At 44.1% G+C, this 21,082-nt stretch overlaps 2 protein-coding genes across 3 annotated transcripts; both read left to right on the plus strand.

The window, feature by feature from the left end:
• Nucleotides 1-26: 26 nt before the first annotated feature.
• On the plus strand, nucleotides 27-6,239 carry sfxn2 (sideroflexin 2). 2 transcript variants are annotated; one of them, XM_084485833.1, is made up of 12 exons: nucleotides 27-46; nucleotides 1,671-1,890; nucleotides 2,187-2,357; nucleotides 2,466-2,564; nucleotides 3,167-3,242; nucleotides 3,479-3,564; nucleotides 3,806-3,866; nucleotides 4,597-4,663; nucleotides 4,779-4,828; nucleotides 4,931-4,980; nucleotides 5,074-5,121; nucleotides 5,248-6,239. In XM_084485833.1, exons 2-12 carry the CDS (start codon nucleotides 1,736-1,738, stop codon nucleotides 5,345-5,347), a joined length of 963 nt encoding a protein of 320 aa, XP_084341959.1. In that variant the 5' UTR covers nucleotides 27-46; nucleotides 1,671-1,735; the 3' UTR covers nucleotides 5,348-6,239. The 2 variants fall into 2 exon arrangements, with proteins under 2 accessions (XP_084341959.1, XP_084341958.1); XM_084485832.1 differs by lacking the exon at nucleotides 27-46 and adding an exon at nucleotides 101-417.
• Nucleotides 6,240-6,586: 347 nt separating this feature from the next.
• Nucleotides 6,587-16,815, plus strand: timp2a (TIMP metallopeptidase inhibitor 2a). Its single transcript, XM_084486011.1, has 5 exons — nucleotides 6,587-6,958; nucleotides 11,301-11,401; nucleotides 11,820-11,928; nucleotides 13,769-13,893; nucleotides 14,846-16,815. Exons 1-5 carry the CDS (start codon nucleotides 6,829-6,831, stop codon nucleotides 15,041-15,043), a joined length of 663 nt encoding a protein of 220 aa, XP_084342137.1. The 5' UTR covers nucleotides 6,587-6,828; the 3' UTR covers nucleotides 15,044-16,815.
• The last annotated feature ends 4,267 nt before the right edge of the window (nucleotides 16,816-21,082 follow it).

A 21,082-nucleotide genomic window follows, 5' to 3' on the forward strand; every position in this document is an offset into this window, starting at 1 on the left:
GCCTGGTCGCTTCCTTCAGCTCAGATTCAACGGGTTTGATGTTTTGGTTTGTCGTTTACATATATAATACATATATTGTCCGAAATGCATATGTACTAATATTTATTTTTACAGCATTAGTAATTATAAAGATGTCGTCATTCCTGTACATCGTTTTATATGTTCATTTTATATTTATATGTAAAATAGTGTGTTAATGCTTGTCTTATTGTTGGAAATTCATAATTATTCCATTAATAATCAAGAATTATTATGCACTTAACTGTCAACTGGATGAACTGCATAGATCTTCGACTGGGAACTGCCCCGATTTCTGATTGGACGACAGTTCGCCACGTGCGCATACAAGTCAACGATACAAGACAAATAGATTGTTGAACAGGTTATTTTGTATAACGTTTAAGAGGACTCCGAGAGGTATGTACACTATTTTTGGGGTTTCAGATTATATCGCAGTTCATTTTACCGGCGTGACATACAACTGCAACGGCGATTCTGTGTGGCACACATATCCCAGTAATGTGAGTAGCAGTTGCATCACCCTATGTTGTCCGACTGGCTGACGTTAGCCTACACATCTACCAGGGAAACATAGCGTATACTTGAGTTACGAAGACGTAGCGTATTCGATCAAACTTTTTGCAGGCTTTGTTAAAGTTGGGTTAATGTGTGCATCGGCTGGTGTTATGGTCAGTCGGGTCTGTTTATATGCAGCATTCTGCAGTACAGGTTGACAGGAAACACCTACAAGTAAAATAGTTTTAAAGATGAACTTCGCTTGCAACACGACTTGCATGTGTACTTTGTCAAGAGGGAGAGGCCACGTTATGCCAGCCCTGACATGTGGCCCACATTTTATAACTGGTTTATCGTATTGCAGTCTGTAGCATATAGTTTATTTCGTTTTTCCCCCCCTACATGTTAATCAACAGCTCTCATGTGGCTGTAGTCGGCCTTCTAAGAAAGACACCGCCGTTTCTACCAGCTGCAGATGCAACCTTGACCCTCATCTGAAAACAAACAGCTCTAGCCGCAGCCGGTTTGATTCCCGTAGGTTCGAATCTGCCTCAGGACAGGGGTGCCTCCAAGCGTGCAATCATTGTAATATATAAATTGTGCTTTTGCCCAACAGTTTTCTTCTAGAGAGAATTCCCCCTGATCCCCCACATTTAATATGTTCTTCAGCTGCCATTGCATCCTCTCCTGACAATCTGTCCTTTTGGCTGATGTGTTGTTTTGTTGATGGCCCCTGTAGTTTGATAGGGAATTGCTGCTACTATGTTACATTCATAGACTGTAGTTACAATGCGTTGATGCGGGCCCTTGACACCTTTCAACTGGATTGTAACAAACATAAATCAAAGGCTTAAAACTATGGAACGACTTTTTTGGCAGATAACAGTTGCTGGTCAATGATTTCTAGTGTAAATCCCCTCAAGAGCAGTGGTTGCGAAGGGGCAAACTTGGCCATGCTCAGGACATTGACCTACAGTTCAATTTGACCCCTGGATAAGTTGGAAAGGAGAATATCCTTCTAGTGACCGATTTAGTATTTAGTTTGTTTTTCCAAGTTGATCCATGTCTGGATTTAGTTACCAGGAACAGGAGTCTGCACCTTGCTCTTTATTGTTCTTTATTGTAGTAGCAAAACATTGCATTATGTCCTCCAGGTGTCGACTGAAGCTTTTGGGAAGCCAATTTCAGTTGGAGCGGTGGTGAAGAGAACAGCACCATCATGTCTGGGGGCTCGTTTGACATCGACGCGCCACGATGGGACCTAACCACGTTCACAGGGCGACTGAAGCACTTTTTTAACATTACGGATTTCACAACAGCACTTTTGCCGGATTCGCGTCTGGACGAGGCCAAAGCGTTGGTAGAGAGCTGCAGGTAATCTTCACTCATCGTACATTGTGCCCACCATATTGGGATCATGTAGATGCCATGCAGTGTTGTGTTGCATTTCTGTGGCGTGCAAAAGCGTTGTTGGTAGTGGTCCTGCCATTCATTTATATAGTGTCTGTGCTTTGATTCTACCTTTTTTATTTATTTCAGGTATGGTTGATCAAATAATAAAAATATGTTGTTGTTTTTTTCCAACATATTGATATTGCTTGTGAAATATAACCATCTGTTGCATATGAACGTGAATCTCTGGACTCTGACTCCACTCCTAACTCCTGCAGGGCGGGCTCGGTTCCCCCAGGAACCCCAGAGGAGCAGCTCCACTACGCCAAGAAGCTCTACGACTCTGCCTTCCACCCGGACACGGGGGACCGCATGAACATCATCGGCCGCATGTCCTTCCAGGTCCCCGGGGGCATGGCCATCACCGGCTGCATGTTGCAGTTTTACAGGTTAGAAACACACGCATGGCATGCACACACAGCGGAGACAATGTGGTCGTGTTTGGCATTGTCCTCCTAACCCTCCCGTGTCTTCGCCTTACCGTGTCTCCCTCCCAGGACTGTTCCTGCTGTGGTGTTCTGGCAGTGGGTGAATCAGTCCTTCAATGCCCTGGTGAACTACACCAACCGCAATGCCGCATCGCCCATCACATCCAAGTGAGAAACATGCAGGGGGAGACAGGGTGGACAATGCACATGATTAGTGCCCTCCGAGGCAGTTCCAAGCAATGCTTGTGGTTCTGCAAATACTCAAGTCGATTTCACTTTGCATTGTCACTGATTGCCATATGTATGTTATATCACAATATTATATGAGGAGAGAACAGACCATGGTTATAAAGCTACTGCTCTGGGAGCTTGAATAGCTTAGTGCATGTATGGTTTATGCCCCTGTGACTGGGTGAGTCCGTAGCTAGGATCAATAGTTGAAGCCTTAAGTCTGCATCTTCTTAGTTTCTCCCAGAAGTAGGTCACAAACCCCCATGCTGTAGGTTGGAGGGTTGAGTTGCTGTGATAACATGAGCTCTCACGCACATATTTCCACAACCTGCAAATGCATGGGCCTTACGATTTTGGAAAATGTTTTCCTTGTTAATTAAACAAAGTCAGTTATTCACAGGACTATGGGAAGGGAAACCAAGTAAGTATATCAGCGTTAAGCTGGTTATAATTGGTTCAGTCACGTGTGTTCAGGCTCCACGTTAATCCATTTGTCATGCTTTGATTTATTTTTTTCCGTTTTCATGTTTTTATTCCAGCCAGATCGGAGTAGCCTATTTAACCGCCACCACCACAGCCTTGGCTACGGCCGTCGGACTCAACCTCTACACAAAGGTATGAATCCTCCCATTCCCCTTCAAACCCTCCCTGAAAACAGTGTACTGTGTGCACAGGCCCTAAGAAAACAAAACCACCCCAACCCTCACTAACATTCCCAATCAGTGGGGAGGAATGACGTCTTGCCCAGCCGCACAGGGTGATTTGCGTGGTCAACCTCGGGGATGTGATGGGTACCAGACCAGCGGGTCCTCTTCACAAGCCTCTGACCTGCTGATGCTGTTGTCTTGCAGAAAGCCCCGCCCCTCGTGGCCCGCTGGGTCCCGTTCGCAGCTGTGGCCTCGGCTAACTGCGTCAACATCCCCATGATGAGGCAACAGTGAGTCAGCCGGTTCTGGTGCCCCAGTGTTGACGGAGCAGGAGTCGAGTTATTTATATGGTTTGGTTTTATTGAAGGTTATTGAAATGTGGATGTTGGCAGAGGAGTTAGTTTGTTAGAGGAGTGATCTTGGAAGGCTTTATTTGCCAATAATCTCAGTTGATCTTTATATTATTATTTTGTAAATGTTTTATCTTGTGTGTGGTTATTTTTTTATATTTGTATTTGTCTCTTCTCTCAGGGAGATCCTGAATGGCATTGCAGTCACAGATGAGAATGGCAACAAGCTTGGTCACTCAAAGGTAGGTCTCTCAGCTTTGGTTTGTATTTATTTTCAAATGGGAGCATCTAGGTCTTGTAACCACCAGCTTATGCCTCATGCACCTGGGTAGGGGATCACTGGTTAAACTATTAGGACATTGGCTTATCTAAAGCTTTAGCGGTGTACCTGCTAGGATGAACGCTTACATGGCTGGAGATCACAAGTCTCCTAGCCAAAGCTTTATTTTTTAATATATATATATATATATATATTCTTTTATTTGAATTTTTTTCTAAAAAACTATTTAATTCGATGCAAGGATTAAACCACAGGTTGTACCATTATCGGAAAATACAAAGGGGTGGTGATGTGGCCATGGTGGGACGCTCCGGAGAGGTTTATTCCGTTTATACCCCATTTACCAACCACAATTTAATCCATAACATCATTGTTTTTTTATTGACTTCACCAGCTGAAGTTTAAATATACTTCGACAGAGCTTTGAGCATATTGTTTTCTCCTGGTCAAGAAAAAATCTGGTGGAAACTTGTACTTTTACTGTTGCTTTAAATGCATTGATTGGAGCATTATTAACCAAATGGAATTAATGCTGCTTTTCGGCATAATGTTTTGGAATAGTTAATTTAAGGTATTGCGGAAGACCTGGTTAAATGTAAATTCTGGCAGGGCTCCAGGCATGGGCACCTAGGGAGCAGATTCTGCCCTGTAGCCTCTGCTTTATGATGTAACCCTTTTGTTTTACCCTGTAGAAAGCAGCAGTTAAGGGCATTTCTCAAGTGATCCTGTCACGGATTACAATGGCAGCGCCTGGCATGAGTATGCAAATTTTTTGGTATTTTAGTATCCTTATGTGCATGTCTATCATCAATTAGTTGGTCTGCATTGTATACGTTTTGAACGTTCTTATGTTACCTTTTTCTCCCCGTCTTAGTCATTCTTCCAATCATCATGCAGAGGCTAGAGAAGTACAAATTCATGCAGGTAAGAACCTCATCCTACACTGCCACGTCTCATCATGCACACCAATAGATGTATTGTATAGATGTATTTATATAGTATCTATTTTCTTTTCTTGTTTTATAGAAAATTACATATCTTCATGGGCCACTACAAGTGATGCTGGTGGGCGTGTTGTGAGTAGGACAGCAGTAGAAGTTAATATTTTTTGTAATGTGTTTGAGTAAGGCGGTGTAGACTGATCCCAGTGGTTTGTTTGCCCCCTCCAGCCTGGTGTTCATGGTACCGGCCGCCTGCTCCCTGTTCCCCCAGAACTGGTAACTAGCCTGTTACACATGTTAAATGTTTCATGATCCATTTGGCCACGCCTTACTCATCACTGATTGCCAGTTGGATCGCAGGTTGGATGACAATTTCTCTAACTGGTTTCTTTCCCCTCCCAGCTCCATGGCGGTGTCGAAACTGGAGCCGGAGTTGAGAGACTCCATCAGGGGGCGTTATGGCGAGAGTGTACAACACGTCTACTTCAACAAGGGCCTTTGAAGAGGAGCCTACTACTGTGTCTCTGATATTTGATGCCATGACAGTGACAATGCTGTTGTACACGGTGCTTAGTAGTGATGGTAGTGGTTACAAATGGATTATATATCTCTCTCTCTCTTTCTCTGTCTCTGTCTCGTGTCTATTCAGGGTGCATTGTTATTTCATCTTTCCTTTTTGGTAGTCCTCCTCCTTCAGCTGACCTGACTTACTTTGGACCAACCGTGTTGTCAATTCCCTCATTGATATCCAAAATGCGTGGTACGTCGTTAGCCCTAACGATAAACCAAAGGATCACACCTTAGGAACATCACACCACGTTGCTGGAACAATTTAGCTAAGAGGGATGAAACTGGACCAGAAATTATTCTCTCCACTTCTTAAATTCTCGCTGCTATGACTTATTCAACCCCTAGTTGGTGACAATACACGTGGATGCATCGTGTTAGTCATCATGACAACATGGGTGTGTTTCATTTTGAACATTAATAATGTTCCAGTGCTTACAATGGGAGTTTCCTCCTTTTCAATGCTTTTTACCTCAATGAGGGCCTTGCCTTACCTGTAAGCCATTGAAAAAGGACTACTGCTATCAGACTGCTCTGTACACCATTGTCATTGTTTTGAAATGGTGATTATTAATTTCCCTTCAATTCTGTGCCTCTTTTGTGGAAGGTGTGATGCTGCTGCCATGCATTAAGTATTGACAGATTTTTACTGTGGATTCAATTATTTTTATGCATGGGTTTATGGTTTAAATCAGCCTGTTCAAACATAAATTGCCAAATCAAAAAAATATGGTATTGTTTATTGTGGACTTAATAAGCTTTGATAATATGTTTGGAAATCTTTCTTGGTATTATACATGTGTATAGAGGGCCTTCTATAGAAAGAATACAGAGTTAATTTGGATGCAAACTATAAAATAATATAAAGCAGAATGAGATTTGTCTATACTTGTATTAGGGCTCTCGTTAGAGATAGATATCTCTGGAGATATCGTTATATAGATATAGATATAAAAGAGCATCAATTCCTCCTGCCTATCCTACCTTTGATGATGAAAATGCGTTCATGGTTGTATAATAAAACAAGGAAAATATATGCAGCATAGAAGTCTGCCTGAACAGGAACCAGCCAATAGCGCGAGCGCCCACAGCTGGACATATTGTTACCGAAGGGGGCGGAGTCGGGAGGGCAGCTTTATAAAAACGCCTTGATCCCTTAACAAAAACAGTCCCACTAGACAGGCTGGAAACCATATAGGTGCTAACGTTGACAACAGGCTGCGTTAACTTGCACTGTTTCTTTTTGTGCTGACAGTATTCAAACTAGCTGAAGTATTTAGCCAATCCGTTTGCGGAGATTGTGAGCAAAGCCCGCCGTGAGTGTTGACATCGGTAGGTCTTTTGCAACAGGGCTCTCATTGGATCTTGCTACAACGTTCTGCGCCATACATAGTGACAAAGAGACCACACAAAAAAATGCCGTTTTCAATGAACGGCTTGGTTTGCACGCTGGCAGTGTTGATCCTGTGGCGGGCAGAGGAGCTAACAGAGGCGTGCAGCTGTGCCCCCGTGCATCCGCAACAGGCGTTCTGCAACGCGGATGTGGGTAAGTAACGCAGCCCTAGTGCGCAGCAGCATTAACTGTTGTTTACATAGTTGCTATTGCATTGACCCGTGTGATTTGATGTTTCTCTGAATTTTATAATTTATTTATTCATCACTGACTATTCCGCCAATCATTGGTCTGGTTTGGTTGGGAAGGGTGTTGCTGCACAAGGCCATATGTCCCATAACAGTTTGAGGAGTCATTGCATGGCATTCAAATAAAATGGCACATAAACTCATGGCAGCCGTGTTGATCCTTAGATTACCTTTATGTTGAACTTGGCCCGTTTAATATTCATAACAAAATAAATTAAAAATGTATGTATATTTGCTGTTCTCTCTAATTTGACACAATGATTTACAACTGCGCGCGCTGCGCGCACAAATGCGCATAGACTCATTCAACTCTTATCCCAAGCTCAGTTTGTGTCCCCTTGGAACAACGTTTTGATTTTGTCACAATACGGGTGACATTCTCGGATATGATATATTGGCTGGGTTAGTCGGACCTATAACGCAGTCTTTTAATTGGTTATTCTATTGTTGTGATTACAGAAGGCAACAAGGCCCTCTTTAAAGGGAACTATGCATGTTTACCAAGGCCCTTTTGGTGTTTATTGAAGACTGGACGCTTTTCCAGTAGCCCCCAGGACAACGTGGCAGAGACGGCCCGCAAAACTGTATGGGGAGGGGGGGGGGGGGGGCAGCCTGGGTGACAAGAGAGGGACACAAAGAGGAGAGTCAATCTGCGTACTGAGAGGAATGTAATGACAACTCCTTAACCACGGAGTCAAGCCACCAGCTCCCTGCCTTTCCATCGCTTCTTCCTCCTCCCCAAGTCCCTCTCTTCTCTCGATCTTTTCTTTGAGGAGTGGTGCAGGACAGGAATTGTAGGAATGTTACTGGGGTTTTCCAGACTTTTCCTCACGACAAACACACACACCCTACACACCCTCACAGCGGGGACTTTCAATAAGCAACATCAAAGTTGCTGCACTGGTAGACTGGTAGTTCTCACCTCATTTACACATGTACACAGACAGTACACACGCAAGTGCCCCCACCACCTCCCTACCCTTCGCTTGGGCAGTATTCAGAGCACTTGGATTGGCTCTCGTATCAACGTGGACGGTCTGTAGCCATCTGGAGGCACATCTGGCCAGGGCATGCTCTGGAGGAAATGGCACAATAAAAAAATCACTGCCGTCTCAAATATGCACAGTATTCGCTAAGAAAATGATTCCAAGGAATAATTCTCCTTCAGAGACACTCCTTGTTAGTCTCGGGCCCCTCATACCTTCCATCACACACTCCCCACATAGCCCGCCTGATGATGCATTTCGTGCACACCCACAAACAGGTTAAAAATAACGTTGTTCCCATTAATGACCAATGTTCTGACGTGACTCAGTCTCGGCGCTGGCAAGTCGAGCGCGTATGATGTGTCAGAAGGGTTTGTGTGCCTTTAGTCAACAGTTTGAGGTAGAACTGTGGTTCTTTTAAAGCCATTGCCTAGTCCTCTGTGGCCTGGCCTTGGTAAGCGCTATTGAAAGCCCCAGTCCACTAGGAGGAGGAAGGCCTAGGTCATGCAGCAAAGACGTGAAGGGTCAATGCAAAGGTGATGAAGGTGATTTAAAAAAACCTGCTATGTGGCTGTCTGCTGCCCAACATGAATACCCATGAACACCGGCGTCATTGACAAACGTATGTATTAATCGCGCGCGTGTGTGCGTGTGTGTGTGCTGAAGGATGCATGTTGTAGTGTTCCAGCGATGAGTACAGAGTGTTTGGTGCGCACAGGCTCACATGTCTGTTGTTCTCACAATCCGCTGCCCGCAAAGGGGAACTTCCCTGGTTGCCCAGCCAGGCCAGACTGTCCTTAGTCTAATTGGAGGAACTTCATAGTCAGCTTCCCTTCCTGAGAAAGAGGACCACTTGGCACTGAGGAGTTCTGTGGAACTGTTTTGTTTACCCGTGGCTGCCCAAATACCTAAATGTACATCTTAAGGGAAAAATGGTCAATGGCGTTTAAGGAAAAAAAAAACATAACCTGACTAAACATATTTATAAGAACATGTATTCAATGGTTGCCTGGCACACTGAGGCATTTCTACAATAGAATGGACTAAATTATGATTTGTCTCTGTGAAATTACACATATTTGTGTAGTGTCACGGTCCCAATCAATGAAAACCTAACCAAGGTGATAAGCTTGGTGTTGCCTTCCGTTTCCATGTCGGAGCAGGATAAGGAAATGTATCCTAGAAACACCACCAGAAAAGTGATGGTGCACTTTATATCCTGTCCACGTTTTGAAGCCACATTTGGTCTTTTTCACCCGGTTAGCTCAGTACCACGTTGTATTGTTCACACATTAAACACAACGTGAACAATACAATTTGCTTCCAAATCAAATCAACAGTGACTTCCTCAGCAGGACATTGCAGACCTTGTCACATTACAGAAGTAAGACTCAACAGTTGACCCAATCTGTAATCCAATCAGGTAACCACAAACGCGGTACCACACTTATGCGTTGAAAATAAAATCGGAACTCCTTGAAGTGACAACACCTGTGACTGGTGGGTTAAGCCACCCTCAAAGCAAAGTGATCCAAACATTCAACAAAAGGCCAGCTCGCAGCAAGGGGGCAGGACTCTGATAACCACACAGGGGTGGGTGGGTGTGATGGAAAATATTACGCTGTGCTACTTGTGCACATGTTTAAGCCATTAAACATGGGGGTTACTTATAATGTGGGTCAGCTGGTGGTTTGTGAAAATGGGGGGGGGGGGTAGTATTAATGCCAATCTTTCACTCAACAGGTCTCTTAGTACTGTAGTAGCCTAGTTATAGGCCGTGTTCTGTTTTTGTTTTGAAATTGTGCATCATGTGGTCAGTAGCTCCCATCCGACAAAAGGGTTTGGGGTTACAAAGGAGTAGTCTGTCCCTGTTTTTTTGCTGGGGCCAGGCCAGGGACCGTGCGCCTCTCTGCAATGCGCACACACCGAGGTAAACAAGGGTCATCTTCCATAATGGCAGTGTGCAGCAGAGCCCTCTGCCTCTGTGTTACGTCCTGTTCCCCGGTGCTCATTAGCTAGAGGCTCAGAATGAGGTCAGGAAGTGAGAGTGGAAAAACTGAATGGAATGCAGCAGTGAGAGCACATACAGCAGCAGCAGCAGCAGCCAGGTATACTGTGTTTATAAACGTGGACCCTGGCTGCTACTGTGTGTTCACACAGGCTTCAGGATGAAAGGGCAATTGCAGACGTTTAGGAACGAGGTTTGAGTGGCACTTGTAGGGCTGCGCGTGGCCTTTTAGCAAATAATCACTAGCACAAGCTAATCCAAGAGGCTATTTTGGGTGGTGTGACGAAGCTACGAGGATGTGGTTGTGGTTGTGGGGTGCTGTGGCCGAGGGGTGCAAAGGACCGGCGTTGGGAGACATTGTTGACTTGATGAGCTGTGAGCGCCGCCATATTTGTGTTTGCTCCAGGTGATTAGGACGCCCAACGGGTGTGAGAGCAGCAGCGGTCCACTATGTGCGTTTATGGAAACGTGTGCGCTCCAGGTTATTTTATGTATTAACTTTTTTTTATTTTTTTGATAATATTTTCCATTCTGAACATAAGCTTCCATATGCATAGATGAAGCAGTTTAAGTCGGCGGAGTGTTTTCTTTTCATGTACATTTCTATGGAATATGACAATACCAAAGCTTTAATACAATTTCCAATTTCTTCTTTTTAGAGCATTTTTCTTTGGACTTTTTTTTTTTTTTCCTCATGTGAAGAGCCGTTTAGGATTTTATATGATCCATATATGGTGATGCTTGCCATTGAGACATCCTTTTCGCTCTTTTTGGGGGCGGTTATTCCTGGAGGTTAAATCTATAATATGTAATATATATGCATGTTGGTATGAAACTATACACAGCTATATAATTCTTCTTTCAAAACGGGTCTTGTGGTCCATTAGCAGTTCTCCTATCTAGTCGAGCCAAAGAGGAGTTCAAAGCCTTAAACAGCAGTTTGATTCTTGATAATGTTAATGTGAATTGGACCGTTTCACTTGAACTTCAATATGGCTCTGATCAAACAGGGTCACTAACCAGACTTTATAGACCTTCATGTGGTTTCAGTGTTTAATAGCGCCAACTAAATGTTCTGTCACTGAAGTCTTTTTGTAGCAGGGTGGCAGAGTTTATGCGGTCTCACGCTCCTCCATTTCCCCCGTTCACATCTGTCTTTCTGACTTTATTATGTGTGTTTGCGTGTACACTTGTCTAGTCTGGGATAACAAGCACATGGTCTGACATGGTCTGTTTTGTTTTACTCCTGGCAGTGATCCGGGCCAAGGTGGTGGGCGAGCAGGAGCTGGACGCTGGCAACGACATCTACGGAAACCCCATCAAACGGATCCAGTATGACATCAAGCAGATCAAGGTCAGAAGAACTGCTTTCTGTTGAGGGTGTGGGAAACGGGCATGTGATGGTAGTATCAGGATTCTTTAGTTCCGCAATACTTCTAGTATCATTTAAGTGGGCTGAAATCTCCAGAATTGTGATGTAATGGAAACGGTACATCCATACATCATTGTTTTTTTTGTTTTTTTTTCATATATAAAACAATGGCAGACACACGTACCTGTAGAAACTGAAACCCAATGTTTTACCCATAGGGTCAACCACACATGATAAAATGGCAATTTATTTTAATATTGTATCGCAAAATAACCAGAATCATGAAGTCCCTGCCGATTCCGTCCCTTTTTTTATTCATTTGAACTGGAGTCCCCCAGAAATAGCTCAACCCAGAGGACCTGACTCTGACCTGACACGTTGGTGCTGCTTTTGTGGTTAGATGTTCAAAGGGCCCAGCCAGGACATCGAAGCCGTTCTCACCGCCCCGGTGTCTGCCGTCTGTGGTGTTACCCTGGATACCAGCGGAAAGAAGGAGTACCTGATCTCAGGTCAGTGTTTATTGTACAATCCCTTCAATGTACTAGTTGCTATTTAGGTATGTTTTTTAGATGCATGTCATTAAAGGGTGCAGAAACACCAAAATACTTTTTTCAGTTGAAAACCATTCTGTTTGGGTTTCAGGAACTGTTGAGGTAACATTTTTGTGTTATTTTGGACAAATGTATAAAGTTGAGTTAAACAGTGGTAATTCTCTATGAAACATGTGTGGTCTGCTACTTATGGTCAAAAACACTTCCAAAGTGGTAGTTGGCCCAGAACTACACCTGGGAGTCAAACCCCCACCCCTCATCACTAGACCTGACATTGTTGGCGTTGAATAACAATAACAGTTAGATTGTTGTCTTTTGAATAAACATATTTCCGGAGCAAGAAACCTCAAAATCTTGGAATAAAAACAATCTGAAGGGAAAGCAAGGGTGAAAGGAAGATACGGAAAAGAACAATGCATCTAAAAACATCTCCAAACTAGAGACAGACAGACACACAGATAGGTGCAGGTGGAGACTGGTGGGCAGACGGAAGGTCTCTAGACGGGACATTTGGCGAGTTGGAGGATCAGCTGTTTATGTTATTATAGGTAATGATATGCTGCTAACTAAGCCCTCTGGAGACGGGAGTGAATGTGTAGGTTCTCTAGAGGGAGGATGTGTATGCCAGGGGTTGTCCTAATGGATATTTTGCTTTGGCTCAAAACTAAAACTAAATTACATTTGAAAAGACCATGAAATATCTACTTGACATTCCAAAAAGATGAATAAATAGATTGCTTGTCATTCAGTGACAAAGGTGTGGGTGTATATATTGTCAAAGAAGGAACCTCGTGAGTTTAGTTAACGGGGTCTAATCCACAACTTTATTCTGAGAGAAGAAAAGTGCACAGGAGCATGATCTCATGGCTGCTCTGGTTTCCTCATCGCGAGGCAGCCCTGGGCCCGCAAACACTCACCCCTAATTACAGAGTTGTAACGGGGAGGAACTGCTGAAGCCAGCATTTCCTCTCTCTGAGAACCACGGTTTTGTTGATGATTTAGGATGTTGGAGCCATAGGAGAGCGAAAAAACGACCACATAGCCAGTCTACAAGTCGGGAGCGTTGCAATAAAAAAACAACAATGTTTCTAGCGTTAGCAGCAAGGCAAAGGATCAAGTGGGTACAGACTTTCTTTCTAGACTGGCGGGAGATAAGACTTCCAACATGTTGAGGGTTGCTCTGCAGACAGGGAGGGTGGGTTGTGTAAGGCAGTAGGTGAGGGGAGGGTGCCGCCTCAGCAGATCTGAGTGGATCTGGGATCTCTCTGACTATCTCTTGGCTGGTGCCATGAACCTCCGACCAGTATGCTAGCCTTCATCACAAGCAGGTACAATGAAAAAGTTGCCCTTTTGAAGAGTTGAAAAAAGCAGAAGTGTGTGGTTAGCACTAAATGCCGGTTTTGCAACTGCGGAGGCTGGCCGTCTGGTTCGGGTTAAGACCAGCTGATATTCCCCTTGTGTTTAGGTTTATTTTTTAAGAAATTTTGACTGACGAAAACAACAAAAAGCCAAAAGTCAATAACCCTGGTTTCACCTGTGCTCAATCAGTTTGAGCTTTACCAAGCTTTTGTTTGTTTTGTTAAATTTAAGGACTATTTGTGCTTCACTTTAGGAGATAAAAGCTGTTTCCCTTGACGTCATGTCCGTCCTTATCTAACCAGACGGCGTGTTCCAAGCAAAGATATTCTGTCTCCAGAACCCTTCGGATACCATGCAGTAGTAATCTTTTGTGTGTTTTTGTATCCTCTGTGTTTTGGTGGTTTTATCTTTTATCCCCATCTGTCTGGCTCCTGTGCAGGCAAGGCAGAGAGCGGCGGCCGCATGCATGTGACCCTGTGTGACTACATCATGCTGTGGGACAACATGAGTCCCACCCAGAAGAAGAGTCTGACTCAGCGCTACCAGATGGGCTGCGAGTGCAAGGTAGGTTCAGAGTCTGCAGAGGAAAGGTTTGCACTGCAGACATGACGGCGTAAAGGGACAAGGGGGACAAGTTTAAAGCAGGAATATCGGATAGCGCCTAATGATGATCAAATGAAATAACCAATATGTAGTCGTTGGATCGTAACATTTCAGACCAAAGTGCCCATATAAATGGAACCACAAATATAAACACAGTATTTTTACTAAAAACGCTTTACCACCAATTCTGGTAATGCGTTCATGACCAGCATTGATGAGCGCATCAGAACTAAACCACAACACCACTTGGTGGGTACGTTGGTTGCCATTAGATGTCTTCTCTTGTTAGATTTCAGCTTATTTCTAAACTGTTCGTATAGACTCTGCGTTGTGTATTTTTTCGTCGTAGTAGTAATTCTTGAAGTGGAAATCAAGGAAGCTTGACAGGTTGGATTAAGGGGGGTCGAATAGATGGTTTATTCCAGGATGTAATACAGCAAGATACAGACTTAGGTTGAATAATCTATAGTGTAGGTGGGTGAGGAGCAGTCTCCTGACGTGCTCCTTGGCAGAAAATGAAGAAAATGTGAATAACAAAAGAACAGATGCAGTCTCTCCCTTGATAAGGTGTATGGCCCTGGCTGTGCCCCAGACGACGGGGTTGGTTTGTCCTCGTTGGGACATAACAAATGGAGGGATGTTGGAAATAACACCTGGTATCAGTAGGAGAGGCACTGGCCTGTTCATAGACTTAAGAAATATGAACACAGAGAGAGACACTAAAATACACCAACATTCTACACTCTGCAGGTTAAACACACACACTGCATGCATCCCTTCTTATGTTACCAGTAACCTGGTGGTTTAAGCATGATGTGACACGCATATCATAGCTTGATAAAAACCGAGTTGAAAGGGCGTTGATAGGGGAGGTCTGGCTGTCCTTTAAGAGAGTGTATGTGTTTGTGTGCAGATTGTTCGCTGCCCCACGCTACCCTGTGAGATCTCCGCTCCTGAGGAGTGTCTGTGGACGGACCTGATCATCGAGAAGCAGGTGTACGGTCGCCAGGCCAACCACTACGCCTGCGTCCGGCGGGCCGACAACTCCTGCTCCTGGTACCGGGGCATCGCCCCCCCCAAGAAGGAGTTCCTTGATGCTGAGGACCCCTAGTCACATGACCTGTCCATCGGCCCACTGCACCACCTGAATTTAAACAACAAAAAAACTAAGAAAAAAAGAAGAATATATATGTGTTTAATGATTCCATCAGAAATGTTAAGGTGAACCCGTTATGGATAGAACAGGCAGTGATTTTGGCAACCTTAAAGTGTTTCACTAAAATGAGTTGTCTGTCTGAGAACAACTTCTGGTATCTAGTTTCCTTTGTTTATGTGGACCCTAGTAATTTTTGTCAACATTATGAGCGTAAAAATCCCTTCACTCCATCGCTATCCAATGGGTTTTTAGAAGAACCAAGATCTCCTTGTTCAACGCACCTAGCTGGTTCTCTAAAGTTTAGACAAGGGAATTGGAGGTTATTCTCAGACATGGCAACACACACAAATGGCGTCATGAGACAGACTGGTCAATTGATGATGTGATTCCTTCTGAGGCTGGCGTCAGGAGGATATTAATTCTTAGAGAGACAGAGCACTTCCTGCCCCATGAAGCTCTTAGCTTTGCTCTCACCCCCCCCCGCCCCCCCCCCCCCCCCCCCCATATAAATATCTGAGCTAAGGATGATCATTTGTGACTTGTTGTGTATTTACTTTAATTACCTCATTCTCCAGTTTATTCCAAAGCCAAATTCCAAGTTGCCTTTTTTTATGATTGTCCTCCATCTTGCTTGTCAAGTCCAAATCGTATCAACTGCTTCTAACATTCTTATGTTTTGAGAACCGGTTTGGCCCAACTGAACACTACCACACCACACTACAGGTGTGACCGTGTGCAAGAGGTGAAACTTATATTGCATAGGAAATGAGGAACACTAGCATTTAGTTAATAATAGTGTTCCTCATTATGTCACGAGACCTGTCTGCACAAGAATCCACACTCTACAAGAGTCTTTACGCAGTATAACAACCCCATCTTATAATGCACATTGATCCCTACCGTCCAGTATCTTCCTACACATTTCTATTTCTCTCCAGCCCCCCCCCTCCCTCCCCGCCCACATCTTTATTATGTAGCTGTACAGTACCTATGCATATACTTTTATTAGTTGATCATTAATATCTACTGCGTTAGAACTATAATTGCACTTTGTTTGAGGATGAGTTCCAGTAATGACGAAGCCTGTGCACTTGCGGGCCATTTTTGTTATTCCTGAGATGGACCTCAGGTGCAGCTTTTGACCCATAACTACCCATTTATTGCTAGCTTGTTATATTATGTTTTGTCATGAGAAGATGAAGACAAAGGTACCACTTTCTGTAAAACAAAATGGCAGCAGTTGGAAGGTTCTGGTATATAAGGGATAAGAGATGTTACTCAATGTCTTGTATGTATTATCTGTAACGCTTGTTTTATCCGGTTTCTTCAATTTAATGATACAAGCTTCATAGCAGCTCTAGAAAGCAAGTTAGCCAAATCGAGTTTACAGTGCTGCTTTCTACACCAGGCCACATAAACCATGAGTATGATGGAGTATTAGGGGCATAATTTAAAAAAAAAAACATGTAAACTTCTAATTTTCTATTCCTTCAGTCTATCTGTCAGGATTCGTGTGTATCTAGCTGTCGTTGAGACTGAAGAAGAGGATCTTGCGCTGGAGTAACGTGAGACGTGAGATGAGGAGCAGTACATATGAGAAGGTCAAAAAAAGTTGGATAACTTGTGTCAGTAGCGGACTGTGCATGTGTTTTGTGCTTTGTGTTAGTCCACGCGAAGGACATAAATATTCAGTATTATCAAATAAAAACCAAACGTTTGAAAGAAGATGGGCCCCGTCTGGTTTAATGTCTCTGGTGACTGGAGTTTGTCTCCCAAGAGATAACTTGAATGTTTTGACCTGATGGGTCCAGTCCTACTGTAGAGAAGAATGCAAGTGAGCACTTGAGTAGAAACATATATCAGTAAACACTACAAATACTTTTATCAGTATGATTCATCATCACAACCATAAGTTGAATATACCCTTTGGATGACGGTCATGTATTGTCTGTGTGGTCATGGCTGTAGGGGACTGGACATATCCAGAGGTTGAGTGTTGGTTGAGTGGGGCAGACCAAACACCAACACCATACTTGAAGAATTGCGGTGATCGAGGCAATGGGGAAAGTATTTCAGAAATGTGGAAACTTGATGGCCAAACTAAGTTGGTTTGTCATCCCAAACAAAACGATAATATCCACCCTCTGTGAGTAATTTGTGTTTATATTCATTTTCATTCCACAGCAGAGTTCACATAGGCCTACAAGAAAATGTGTACAAGTATAGCTCTCTTAGAGATCTTTTCGTCTTGCAATTATATGTGATTAATTTGTCTTGAAATCTGCTGATGACATGATGAAAATCAAGACCATATTACTTAGCTTCAAACAATCGTCATTGACATTGAAAAATTGTACATGGTGCTATTGCTGCCCCCTAGTGGTAGTAGCATATTCTTTATACTCGTGGTGATGGTTCTACAATTCTTCTACTACAGGTTCAGTCTAGGTCCAGAAACCATTGCTGCTTTATTGGATCTATCAGTAATCGTTAGGGTTGCATATTTAATACAAGCCATTTATCAAATGGCAGAAATCCATATCCAATTTATTGATCCGTTTGGAGACCTGTGGGATAACTGGAGCTAAGATAGATGGATCACCTAAAGTCATTATGCACACCAACAGATGTTGACAAAGATACAGAACCTTGAATTTTTTTTCTTATTCTTCATAATACAATAAAATAAATCGGATCTATGGAATATTTCCAGAGGGAAGATATTTGACACAGGTGTTTTATGAATGCAGCCATATTTGTGTCACCAAAGATCTAATCCAATAATTCTCAAGAGTCATTGAGATCAAGGCCAAACTGAATGAGGCCAGAGCACTGGAGAGGAGAGATGATGGGTAGAGGAGAGGGAAAGAGTGGAGAGGAGGGTAGAGGAGAGGGGACATGAGAGGAGGGTAGATGATAGGAGAGGCGAGGGAGGAGAAGAGGGGAGAGGAGAGGCAAATAGTGTAGAGGATACAAGGGTAGAGAAGAGAGAAGAGGAGAGGAGTGTAGAGGAGAGGAGAAGATGGGAGAAGAGAGGAGAGGGGAGGAGCGGAGGGGAGAGAACAGGAGAGGAGGGGAGAGGAGCAAAGAGGAGAAGGGGGTAGAGGAGAGGAGAGAAGGGGAACATGAGTGTAGATAGACAAGGGGTGGGGATATGGGAGGGGGCAAGGAGTGGTTGAGAATGGATCAGGGATATTCATAGATTGTGACTGACTGAGTGGGTGAGTTTGGATATGTGTGCGTGGGTTTGTTTGTTTGTTTGTGTGGATGTTTCTGTGGATTATTTTTTGTTCTCAAGTTCTCAGATCAACAGACTGTTAAATCAAGTAGTATATAAGGTCACCAAAGAGCAAATAAGACCTCAACGTTTGAGTGAGGGAGTGAGCAAGCAAGCAGCCAAACATAGATAGATATTTGATTAATATTCATAGATGGTAACAATGGCAACCAATGATTGTGCACAAATTTCTGAACACATATTGTGAATGCTCACCATCTCTGCGGCTATCACTAAACTCTGATGTATCTGTGTGCGCATTTGTGTGTGGCACATGAAACCAGAGAATACAAGTTGCAATGTGCATGTGTGTGCATGTGGCATTTGTAAGCACTTCTAAGAATACATCAAACAACTGGTAAAGTTGTGTGTGTGTGTGTGTGTGTGTGTGTGTGTGTGTGTGTGTGTGTGTGTGTGTGTGTGTGTGTGTGTGTGTGTGTGTGTGTGTGTGTGTGTGTGTGTGTGTGTGTGTGTGTGTGTGTGTGTGTGTGTGTGTGTGTGTGTGTGCGTGTGTGGGTGCGTGCGTGTGTGGGTGCATGTATGTGGGCACATATAATAACTTTCCAACAGAGCCCTCAAAAATAAAATGAAAATTCAATGTTTTCACATTTGTGAGTAAGCCAAGTGATAGAGAGGTTGTGTAGTAGGGCCAAATAACTTTTGAGTGAGAGTGAGTGAGGAGAGGGATAAGAGCGAGAGAGAGAGAGAGAGAGAGAGAGAGAGAGAGAGAGAGAGATGAAGGGAGTGAGGGAGAGAGAGAGGAAGGAGGGCGGGAGAGAGATAGTGGGAGGGAGGGAGAGTGGGAGGGAGGGAGAGAGAGAGCTAGAGAGAGAGAGACAGAGAGAGGGAGAGAGCGAGAGAGCGAGCTAGAGGGTGGGAGAGACAGAGTAAGGAAACAGTGCTTGTTTCAGAATCAGTTGGTGCTGGGTGAGAAGGGGAGGGTGGACGACTCTAAAACAACGCCCGTCCTGGTGAAGCCGGGGACAACCGTAGAGTCTGGAGCCCGGGGGGCCGTGGGGTAGATTTGAGCTTGGGTTCAGTGTGGAAAGTCAAGCAAGCGCTCATGATGGGGACCGTCAGCGAGCTCTGTGCCTCCACGTTCCAGGCTCTACTCTGTCCCCCCGTCCAACCCACAGCCCCTCCGGTACCTGCACCAGCTACAGGTGAGCAACTCAACTCAACTGTACACTCAGCCATCCACTCTCGGCGATACATCTCCCTACTGAGTGAGATGGAGACGGATGAGAGGTAGGGGAGATGATGGAAGCACATTGTAAACCAAAAGATCACAGAGAGGGTCATGGTTTTAATTTGTGTTTATTGATATACTGCTTGTGTGTGTCTTTTGTGATGTTTTTATCAGTTTCATGTTGCCACTTTCGTTTTGAAAAGCTTTCCTGTCTTGATTGTATCACTTCACAGGCCATGAGGTTAATATGTGTCGCGCTTATGGACTGAAGAAAGGAAGAAATTAATGTCATACACAACAAGCAATGGAGGAGAGACTATGCTCTGTTGCCGTGGTGATTTCTGGACAACTTAGCAAGACAGAAGGTTCTGTAACGTGTGCAGCATGCACATGTACTCGTGCACACTCTTGAACACTCGTGTTCATAGAGAGGTAGGGAGGTAGTGCGAGTGCCAGTGACCATGCTGTGCCTTGACATTTCTTTTAAGTGTGTGTGTGTGTGTGTGTGTATGCATGTCTTTTTGTATGTTTATGTGTCTGTGTGTGTGTTTGTGAGAGTGTGTGTGTATGTGTGTATGCATCTGTGTGTGTCTGTGTCTGTGGGTCTATGTGTGTGTGTGTATGTTTATGTGTCTGTGTGTGTGTTTGTGAGAGTGTGTGTGTATGTGTGTATGCATCTGTGTGTGTCTGTGTGTGTGTGTGTGTGTGTGCGTGCGTGCGTGCGTGCGTGCGTGCGTGCGTGCGTGTGTGTGTGCGTGCGTGCGTGCGTGCGTGTGTGTGTGTGTGTGTGTGTGTGTGTGCGTGATGGTGGGCTTTATTTGAGAAAATGACGCATACTGATCATGTAGCTACTCAGGGTCCTCTTCTCAAAGTGGGCGCTGCAGTGACATAATCCCCATCACTGCCCACAGTGGCACATCCTGCTGTTACACTTGGCAGGTGCATACCAGCAGATATGTCCATCATGTTTTAAAATGTTAAGGCATATTTTCATACATTACGAACGCTACTGGAGCCACTGGAGACTGGGATTTTTTTAGGGCTTGCACGCTATGTGGATATCATTTGATATTAATTTGTTTGTCATATCCTATCTGTGGCTTTCTCTAGCGAAAGATTTGACCAAAGTCACAGAGGATTCATTGAAGATGTTATAAAAAAGCAACTCTTCTTTATGCATGTCTCTGCCACCCCACCCCACCCCGTCCCATCCAGCTCAGGACACACACACGCACACGCACACACAAACACACGCGCACACACACACACACACACACACACACACACACACACACACACACACACACACACACACACACACACACACACACACAAATACACAAACACACACATCCTGTTTTGTGTGTGTCCCAATCCGGCATAAAGCACTGATTCAGGCGCACAGCTGCAATCGCTTCCCTGTCTCTAGTACCGTTTTATCTGCCTTCCCTCTCCTTTCAAACTTTACCGTTTTACCCACATTTTGGTGAATAAATATATCACAGGGAAAGTAAGCCTAATTGATTTG

The sequence above is a fragment of the Micromesistius poutassou genome (assembly GCF_964030765.1).
Source record: "Micromesistius poutassou genome assembly, chromosome: 21".
In the NCBI taxonomy this organism is placed as follows: Eukaryota; Metazoa; Chordata; class Actinopteri; order Gadiformes; family Gadidae; genus Micromesistius; species Micromesistius poutassou.

Bases quoted from the DNA above. Each gene is read 5' to 3' on its own strand.
- sfxn2 (XM_084485833.1), top strand. From the start codon at position 1,736: ATGTCTGGGGGCTCGTTTGACATCGACGCGCCACGATGGGACCTAACC. The intron at 3,867-4,596 runs GTAGGTCTCTCA...TTTACCCTGTAG, and splicing joins ACAAGCTTGGTCACTCAAAG to AAAGCAGCAGTTAAGGGCAT. The intron at 4,829-4,930 runs GTAAGAACCTCA...CTTGTTTTATAG, and splicing joins AGAAGTACAAATTCATGCAG to AAAATTACATATCTTCATGG.
- timp2a (XM_084486011.1), top strand. From the start codon at position 6,829: ATGCCGTTTTCAATGAACGGCTTGGTTTGCACGCTGGCAGTGTTGATC. The intron at 6,959-11,300 runs GTAAGTAACGCA...TACTCCTGGCAG, and splicing joins GTTCTGCAACGCGGATGTGG to TGATCCGGGCCAAGGTGGTG. The intron at 11,929-13,768 runs GTCAGTGTTTAT...GCTCCTGTGCAG, and splicing joins GAAGGAGTACCTGATCTCAG to GCAAGGCAGAGAGCGGCGGC.